This window comes from Limulus polyphemus, unplaced genomic scaffold (genome assembly GCF_000517525.1).
Source record: "Limulus polyphemus unplaced genomic scaffold, Limulus_polyphemus-2.1.2 Scaffold2199, whole genome shotgun sequence".
NCBI lineage: Eukaryota > Metazoa > Arthropoda > Merostomata > Xiphosura > Limulidae > Limulus > Limulus polyphemus.
In genome coordinates, this window is record NW_013667809.1 from 127,549 (window position 1) to 138,445 (window position 10,897).

General features: G+C 33.7%; 1 protein-coding gene across 1 annotated transcript in view; it reads left to right on the forward strand.

The window, feature by feature from the left end:
- Positions 1-10,897, forward strand: part of LOC106466232 (inactive phospholipase C-like protein 2) — a 203,160-nt gene that overhangs the window by 124,425 nt on the left and 67,838 nt on the right. The window contains exon 6 of the mRNA XM_022394212.1: positions 6,341-6,453. Coding sequence (XP_022249920.1) covers positions 6,341-6,453 — 113 coding nt within the window. The remainder of the gene's footprint in view (positions 1-6,340; positions 6,454-10,897) is intronic.

A 10,897-nucleotide genomic window follows, 5' to 3' on the forward strand; every position in this document is an offset into this window, starting at 1 on the left:
CACAAAGTTATGTTAACTTTGAACCGCAAAACATACAAAACAGTGGTATAGCATAAAGTCGTGTTAACTCTGATTCACAAGACACACGAAGCTGTAGAATAGCACAAAGTTATGTTAACTTTGAACCGCAAAACATACAAAACAGTGGTATAGCATAAAGTCGTGTTAACTCTGATTCACAAGACACACGAAGCTGTAGAATAGCACAAAGTTATGTTAACTTTGAACCGCAAAACATACAAAACAGTGGTATAGCATAAAGTCGTGTTAACTCTGATTCACAAGACACACGAAGCTGTAGAATAGCATAAAGTTATGTTAACTTTGAACCGCAAAACATACAAAACAGTGGTATAGCATAAAGTATTGTTAACTTTGAATCACAAAAGTCTAACGAAAAGGAGCTTCATTTGATGTTCCTAATTACTCTACTTCAAGGATGTTTACGTATTCAACAAAGCACGGATATTCTTTATGTTACTATTCACTTACGCTTTACCTCGATTTTATTGTACCTTTAGATAAATACAATAAGAACGACGACTCGAAGTTCGAACTCTTTGTAATTTTGTTATCAAATTTGAGGCGCTTAACTTCTTACGTTACTTGAGATTATTTAAGCTCTTAATCTTTGAATTGTCACACTAGCTAATACCAGAATATAAGTACATGTATGTTGTAGATTAACAGTTTGATAATTTTGGAAACAAAGGTGACGCAGCATATAATCAGTCGTCCATTCTTCGCCACTGTTTACAGGACCGTGACACGAACGTCACTTCAAAATATTTTAATATCTTGGGGGAGTGCGGATAGTAAAAGAAATGCTAGGCACTAAAGAAAATTTGTGGATACACAAGATGCGTCCTGGATTAAATATTAATCAAACAGTTTGATAACTTAAATATTTTTACTTTTAATTTCGTCTTAACATGTGTGCACCCTTATCAAATTTCTGTCAGTAGTTTTACACCCTAGGCTGTAGGTATACACGCTGTATATCATACGTGTTTTTAAACTACAACATCATCCAAAAGTGTTTACTACTTGGTTGATGTTAAAATATCGGTATAAACAGGTTTTTTTGAACAACAGTGCTTGCAATTTGTACATTTAGAAGGATTTATTGCTTTAGATGGCTTTAGCTTCGGAGTAGATGTGTATAGGCACAGCTCATAGTGTGTGTGTGTGTAGCAGTTTCTTTTTCATTATTATTTGATTTATTCTGATTATTTTGGATCATGACATTAATACTTTTACTGCTTATTTGGCCATTTTTATCTTTATAAACATTAGAATTGCACCGTGTCACAACACGTGTTGTAGTTATTTATCTCAGATGTTAAACGAATCTAACGTTACCTTGTCGAGCCGACCCCCTATTGGGTCAGCGGTAAGTTAATGAATTTACAACTGTCAAATCCAGTGTTCGATTTTTCACGGTGAACAGAACACATGCAGCTCATTGTGTGGCCAAATTAAAACAACAACAACAAAATAATGAACTGTCCAGCCGTTTAATGGGTTTTCTTTGATAACTAGATGAAAAGTCACACAGAAACCGTTGTGGTATCAATAAATCAAAAAAGGATAAAATGTACACCACCAAAAATCGTATATTAGGTTTTTAGAAATGTCTATACTGGCGTTACACGTTTCTAGGGATAGAAAAGCTTCAATACAACATCTCACTAGTTTCCATGTCTTGTAAGTAAACCTGTATTCAATTATTTCTTTAATTTTTGTTTCATAAATAGTATTGGCAAAAATTTAAGCATATTTTTTAATTTTCAGTTATTCATTTTACACATTTTTATTTTGAGAATTATTTTGCATTCTACATATTAGTGTATAGTTTTAGAACTAAGTGAATATTATATAGAATTATAGCGAAACTGATCGAAAATAAGCTACGTTAATTGGTGTTTAGTTGTCATCATTGTAGCTGCCTTGTTTTTCACCAGAAATTACTAATATTGATAAAACATAAAATCGGAATTTGACACTTAAAATATAGGAAAAAATTAACTCTTGTGAGCTTTAAGCTTTTTAAACATAACCACGTAACTGTGTTATTAATTCTCGCTAAGCTAATACCATATATACCAATGATCAGTTAAAAAAAAACATGTATTTTTACAATGTTACTTTATTGGCCAACAAAATAATATAAAAATATCTCTCCACTCTGTAATAAAACAAAACAAAATTACATCCTAAAATCGAAAGTTCAAAGAAATTTTTACTGGAGTGAAATACCTTGAAATAGAAGTACATTAGGACTTATCATTATTACATGTGTGAAAAACAACGTCATTAAATTCTGTGAACATGCAAAAAACTCTGATAGAGATATTTATGAAGATTGTTTAATTTATTGAGTGATGCGGTAAGAAGAATGTGCTCCATTATATATTATATCGTGACTCGATCCCGAGCCCATGGCCAGGTGGTTAAGGCACTTGACTCGCAATCTGCGGGTCGCGGGTTCGAATCCACCCTCCCACCAAACATTCTCGCCCTTTCAGCCATCGGGGCGTTATAATGTTCCGGTCAATCCCACTATTCGTTGGTAAAAGAGTAGCCCAAGAGTTGGCGTTGGGTGGAGATGACTGTAGTCTTACAGTGCTAAATTAGGGACGGCTAGCACAGGTAGTCCTCGTGTAGCTTTGCGCGAAATTCAAAACAAACAAAGAAACGATCCCGAGCCAAAGGGATTACTCAGAAGCAAATGGATTGTTAACAACTTAGCTATTATTAGTGCTAGTACTATATTTCTTATCTTCTCATACCACCTGCATTCTTGTATACTTTGAAAGAATAAGCCCCCACATAAAACACCTGGTTATAACAAGCAACACTTTCAGAAATACGTAACAATAAAATAAGCATTTAACAAAAGACAATTGTGTTTTTCTGTAAGCACCAGCATCGTACTAGCGAGTTCCTGAATTCTGAATATTGGTACCATAGCATAAGCCTGACAGTCTGGTAACTCAATAATAATAGGCCTAATAGCGATGCAAATTAATAAAAGCTAATATCGAAGTCATATCTTAGCTATATTATCCCTTTTCGTGTAAAAACTTAGTGTCACAGAAACGTATTCTAGCTTAATGTAAAAAAATATATTATATAAAAATATATATATAAAAAATAAATTAGAAAGGCATTAATACAGTGCGACCTCTCAGTTTTCCGACAAACGAATCTTTTGAAATTTACCATTTCTTAAAGTTATCATTTCAACTTAAATATTACCGTATATGAAATGTTATTGAAGCGCTAAATCGTTCTTTTACTTAACAACTGTACATGTTTTCCTTATATTGTTTGTTTGTTTGAATTTATGCACAAAGCTACACAATGGGCTATCTGTGCTCTGCCCACCACGGGTATCGAAACCCGGTTTCTAGCGTAGTAAGTCCGCAAACATACCACTGTGCTACTGGGGGGGGGGTATTTTCCTTATAAGTTGCCTAGTTGATTTCAACCCTTTTAATTATCTTACGCGTACTGATTCTGGTAAAAAGGATATTTTTTCTTACTTGTTGTAATTTTTCATTCTGACCAAAGTTACTGATATTGAAACAAGTGCAGTAATGTGAATTTTTAAGTATTTTATATATTCTTATAAATTATAAAAATTTCTTGTTAACCTTTATTTTTACTTTATATTTTATGCATGTATTTTCCAATTTATATATTTCCGTATAAGGTTCCATTCTTTCCCTTCATACATTGTTTCATCACCTTCCAACCTCTCATGTTGGGATATGTTATTATTTTATTGTGTTCTACTATATAATGTTTCATTTGAATTGTAGATAAACAGTAGGCAGTTAACCCTTGAGAGTAGGAGACTGAAACGTTTGATATTAATAGAGTTTCTTCTGGAATTTGTGGTCTTGAAATGTTTTAATGATTTCTGACCTTCATCTGTGCTTTAACATATAAGTTATAATAAATATATACAAAGGTTTTACGCCCACATCTGATATAGCTCATGTAAACCAAGTATTTGAAATAAAGTCTTTTTCGCATTGGCGACAAGTTCGCACGATAAAAATTCTGAAGTATTTCTTACTGTCACATTTGTAAGATAAATTTGTTTTGAATTGGCTTCCAATTTAAAATGCAATATCAAAATAATTACGCCTAGAATTACGTCAAATCTGTTACGATTTTGCAACAAACATTTTAATGTTGTATTTTTTTCTTGGAGAACAGTTAACAAAAGTAGGTTTGATGATAAAATAATTGAACATATCAACTCTATGTTATTGTTCTTTCTCGTATTTAGGACTAAAAACGTTTTCACGCTTCACCTGTTTCGATATTTTGCTACACTGGACAAATGTTTGATATACTTAAAGCTGCCGCTGATCCAACGCAGGGCGTTAATATATATTACAAACAAAACAAGAGAGAATCCTTAATAGCCACGGCAATTGAAATTATTTCAGACAGTATTGAAGAAAATTAATCCATGAGACCTTGGGCTTGGTCAAAAACATCAATCCTCGCGAGTCCAAAACTGTAATTAGATCTCAAATCGGTCAAGAGATGATGGAGCTATGAGCTAAAAGTTTGTACTTGAAAAAACAAGAAAAACTCAGTCTTTCTATGAGCCGCTGTAACGGCTCTTGCCTCTTGATTGTAACGAACTAACAGAGATGATTGTGAAGAAATTGTTAACATATGAATATCTTTCGGCATGTTTTTTGGACATAATAGCTTTTACAAACAAACAAATATCTTGCTAAACATAAATCTATTTACGTTTCTTTTTTATGTATAAAAACTACTTCACTTTGTTACATATTCAGCGACTTTGTTGTTCCTAATCTGTCTGTTTTCTATCCTTGCGTATGCCAATGTGCTATATATATATATTATACATCTTCTCAAAATAAATAAAACGTTAAGTGAAAGGTCATTTATTATCCTAAAGAATGTTAAGAATTCTATTTATTTAACTACTACTATAGGAAGATATTAGCACTTGAACTGTCGGAATGAACTCAGTTAATTTAGTCAGTGCAATAAAAGTATCTTAGTAACGTACAGCAGCCCCCCCAGTGGCGCAGCGGTATGTCTGCTGGAAACTGGGTTTAGATACCCGTGGTGGGCAGAGCACAGATATAGCCCATTGTGTAGCTTTGTGCTTAATTTCAAACAAACAAACAAACGTACAGCAACGGTGACACACCGTCCTGTAAAGTTAGAATTTGCAGAAAAAGCGTATCGTGAGGCTGGACGGTATTCGGACAGGAAAAAGAAGTACAGTGGTGGATGCTTCTGTAGTCAGTCATACTGATATTATATTTTGTTCATATAACATATATAATGAATATAAAATTGGGAATTTAAAACCTGCAAGTAGGGATCGTAAAAAAAGTAAGCAAACAAGGCAGGAGACACTGTAGACATTATTTACTCAAACTATAAATAAAAAAGTATGCTAATATGTTACTAAACATGCTTACATAAATTAGCCTTGACAAGAATTTTAAAATAAAACATTATTAAAAATACAGTGTCAATCTTCGTTACACAAAGTCCTTTATTTTATCACCCCAGCCTTAGTTAAGTGACTGTCATTATATTGACAGTAAGGATCATAGCAGTAATTCGTAAACTTCGTATCCCGGGCGTGCTCTAGTGGTTAACGTGACCGCATTCTGAATCACAAGATTCTTGGTTTGTGCTCCAGTTGCCACAAAAATCTGTTCCGTCATTGATGCTATATAAAAGTGACAGTCAAATTCTTCTGTTCGATCAGTCAAGTGTCGGAGTTAGGTGCTCTAGCCTATCAGTTCCAGATTATGGATGGCTATACATAAATAGCTCTTGTGTAGCTTTGCGGAACAGTTATTAAAAACAAATTCAACATTCACTGGAGCGTAAGAAGAGTGGAAACCTAGAGACGCATTGTTCAATACCAGTGATTTCCAACCTGGGGGGCCGCGAAAATAATACCATCTCATTAAACAAGTAAGTTTTTTAATTCTGCTGTTTTTTTAATTGCACACTCAGTTATATATGTCTTTTATATGATAGTGAAAAATGGAAAAACAAGTTAATTATTAGTAAGAAAAACAGTTTGCTGGGTAGATGGAACCTTTCAAAAAGCATGGGGTCCGTGGGGTAAAAAATGATAATAAAAGGGGGTCCTTGGTGGTGAAAAGGTTGGAAACCGCTGCTCTATGCTGTCAACTTTCTAAGAGAGTTACTACTGGTCTTCAGTATTTTTATTCCTCAAACCTGTTGCTAAAAGATGTCGCTAACGTGCTGCAGGAATATTTATGTTGTTTTTGTATTTTGTTTGACATTACAGGAACTGAATATGGAGAAGATGGGGCGAGACCGAGGAAGGTTAAATAGTTGTCAATTTATAAACCTATTTAAGAGTACTGCAACGAGACCGGAAATATACTTCTTACTTATCAGGTGAGAGATGGTCTCCTAAATCCTAGAATTATTAAATATCAAAATGTCTTAATTGATTAATTTTAAACAATTGTTCCAAAACCGTTTTAATGTAGCAGCCCGGTTGGTTAAGGCGCTCGACTCGCAATCTGAGGGTCGCGGGTTCGAATCCCCGTCACACCAAACATACTCGCCCTTTCCAGCCGTAGGGGCGTTATAATGTGACGGTCAATCCCACTATTCGTTGGTAAAAGAGTAGCCTAAGAGTTGGCGGTGGGTGGTGATGACTAGCTGCCTTCCCTCTAGTCTTACACTGCTAAATTAGGGACGGCTAGTGCAGATAGCCCTCGTGTAGCTTTGCGCGAAATTCAAAACAAAACAATTAATGTAGCAATATTTTCAATATTTTAGTTCTCTAATTTTGGAGTTATATAATTTGGCCATTTATAAGTATTGCTTACTTTATAATGATTTTATAATAACGTCAATCTGACTTTATAAAGTTGGTAAAACAGAGAAATGGTAGACATGCATTGGGTATTAAAATATAAACATTTTTTAAATACTTTGTAATTTAAACGTTGTAGCGTAATGTGAACGGTATTAAATCTAATATATGTTCACTTTATATGCTTTTATTGTTTAGATATTTCACATTAAAATTATCCGAGTGTAATATTCATTTTTGAAGATTTAAACGTAGTTAATAGAACTATTTGATCTAAAAAGAAGAACATGCAAGATGAGAGATTTAGTTTTATTTGGTCCAATAACAAGTTTGTTTGGGCTCTGAACAAATTTAGATTGATATTCATTGACAAACAATGTTGTTGTTGTTGTTTTTACATTTTTATCTTCTATATTAATTCACATTATGAATTTATTTGTTTGTATACCCTTCCCACAGGAGGTAGTGGGGTCAAACTTGGCATGTGAACTTGGAGTATTTCGGGGTGGGGTCCTTATCTATGTGGCGTAGCCCCGTTTTCTTGTTTATTTGAGGTCCCAATGGAATAAAACGCACATGGAAAGTCACCCAGGCATGATGGGGGGTCTAGGAAAAGGTTTTCAGGATCGTTGAAACCGAAACTGGAATCATAATTTTTGTTCCTGGCCCCTCAGTGATCTAAGGGGTTTCATGTTTAAACTGTGTTCATACCCTCACCTAGAAGTTAGTGGACCAAACGTTACACACGTGCTCATGTCCAAAAGCGGGTGTACTAACGGGGGTTTGTTTTCGGATATAGACCACCCACATTGGGGTAGGTATATAAATTGGGTTTAATTGGGGGGGAGGACTTCATCGGTGCGTTGAGGCCACCGTGAATCGTGAGGGAAGCCTGTAATCCCCGCAGCGGAGTGCATATATTTTATGCTGGTATATATATAGAATGAGATATCCTAATTAGACTTTGTAGAAAAGCAGCACGATATAAGCCCATTCGAATCATTTATAAGTTAGAGAGAATCAAACGGAATCAGTCAGTGCTGCTACAGAAACACAAATATTTTATAATGATCGGAAAATAAAATGAAGTCTGTTTTTAATTGAAGCTGGTTTTAAAATATAAAGTAAGAGACATGAGCATTCAGTGCGAATTTCCACAATACTTAAACAAAAAACTGTATTCATGTATGCATATCGCTTGTGGCTTGTATTCAGGTATGCATATCGCTTATGGCTTGTATTCATGTATGCATATCGCTTATGGCTTGTATTCATGTATGCATATCGCTTATGGCTTGTATTCAGGTATGCATATCGCTTATGGCTTGTATTCATGTATGCATATCGCTTGTGGCTTGTATTCATGTATGCATATCGCTTATGGCTTGTATTCGTGTATGCATATCGCTTGTGGCTTGTATTCATGTATGCATATCGCTTATGGCTTGTATTCGTGTATGCATATCGCTTGTGGCTTGTATTCATGTATGCATATCGCTTATGGCTTGTATTCGTGTATGCATATCGCTTGTGACTTGTATTCAGTTGTAGCCATTATGACTAGTTTGTACACATATATTTATATCTCATTATATTTATATAGTTGACAGTTGTGGCCATTATGACTAGTTTTGTACACACATATATTCAGAACTCATTATGTTTATATAGGTGACAGTTGTAGCCATTATGACTAGTTTGTACACGCTTATTTAGATCTCATTATATTTATATAGTTGACAGTTGTAGCCATTATGACTAGTTTGTACAGACATATATTCAGAACTCATTATATTTATATAGGTGACAGTTGTAGCCATTATGACTAGTTTGTACACACATATATTCAGAACTCATTATATTTATATAGTTGACAGTTGTAGCCATTATGACTAGTTTGTACACACATATATTCAGAACTCATTATATTTATATAGGTGACAGTTGTAGCCATTATGACTAGTTTGTACACACATATATTCAGAACTCATTATATTTATATAGGTGACAGTTGTAGCCATTATGACTAGTTTGTACACACATATATTCAGAACTCATTATATTTATATAGGTGACAGTTGTGGCCATTATGACTAGTTTCATTTAACTGTTTCGTCTCCGAATGAATTTATCAAATCTGTTTTTAAAAGCACCTGCCAAAACGGATATTATCATAATTTTGTTAGAGTCTATTATATTATACAAACTTAAAATACAAATATTTATTTCCAATAGTAGGTTAAGAGTAAATTAAATATGTGATGATTTTTACTTGTTTCACATACCCCATGTTTTTAAATGATCTGTTGAATCATGCGTGCATAGATCATCAAGAGTATAGAATTAGCAAATATTTAAAAATTTAATAATGATTTCAATCACTTAACTACTTCCTTTTGAAATATTTAGTAACAGATTTATTAAATTACACATAATGTTTTTGTTTGTTATGTGATTTCGTCACTATTTTTAACCACACTAATATTTCGTCACTATTTTTAACCACACTAATATTTAGTCACTATTTTTAACCACACTAATATTTTGTCATTATTTTTAACCACACTAATATTTTGTCACTATTTTTAACCACACTAATATTTCGTCATTATTTTTAACCACACTAATATTTTGTCACTATTTTTAACCACACTAATATTTAGTCACTATTTTTAACCACACTAATATTTGGTCACTATTTTTAACCACACTAATATTTAGTCACTATTTTTAACCACACTAATATTTTGTCACTATTTTTAACCACACTAATATTTCGTCACTATTTTAACCACACTAATATTTGTCACTATTTTAAACCACACTAATATAGTCACTATTTTTAACCACACTAATATTTTGTCACTATTTTTAACCACACTAATATTTTTGTCACTATTTTTAACCACACTAATATTTCGTCACTATTTTTAACCACACTAATATTTCGTCATTATTTTTAACCACACTAATATTTAGTCACTATTTTTAACCACACTAATATTCCTTCACTATTTTTGGTTTTCATTTCTTTGCGACCTCGTTGGGTCAGTGATAAGTTTACGAACTTCGAATGCTAAAATCCGGGTTCTCGATTCCCTGTGGTGGATAGAATGCAAATAGCCTATCATATAGCTTTGCGTTAAAACAAAGGGGTGTGAGGGGGGGGGGACATTTCTTGTTGCATACTCTTATGACGTCGTTATTTCTCAGTACTTGTCACAGAAACATCATGTAGAAGTGTCATATTAATCAACTTTATTTGTTGTACTTTATTTTTGTCTTGCAATATATTAAGTTTTCTCTCTTTTGTGTGTGTGTGTGTGTGCGTGTCTGGTTGCTTTCCCTCTATCCTATCAATTCAAAATTAGGAAGGCTATGCGTAAATAGCCCTTTATGTAGCTGTTTTCGAAAATACTGAAACAAACTCGTGTGTGTGCAGATCGCTTAAAATGAATAGTGTGCTTTGTTTGTTCAATTTTGCGAATGTTATCTGCGCTGTCTGTCCTTAATTTTCAAATGATAAACTAGAAAGAAGGCAGTTACTCAAAAACCACCCAACGCCAACTCTTAGCAACGAATAGTGGAATTGTCATATTATAACGAGCCCAGACTGAAAGTGCTAGCATGTTCGGGAACGGGTTTCGATAACGGATAGTGTACAACAAAGATTAGGTACTAGAGAATTGAAGTGTTCCTTTACCATTGCAGCAAACAATTGTTCATACTGCTTATTGTTCTTGTAAAAGTTATGTGCAGTAAACTCACATATATTACACAGTCATAAACTGTGTTCACCCCCAAGGTATTACACAGTCATCAATTGTGTTCACATCTAAGGTATTACACAGTCATAAACTGTGTTCACCCCTAAGGTATTGAACAGTAAGGTATTACACAGTCATAAATTGTGTTCACATCTAAGGTATTACACAGTCATAAACTGTGTTCACATCTAAGGTATTACACAGTCATAAACTGTGTTCACATCTAAGGTATTAAACAGTAAGGTATTAC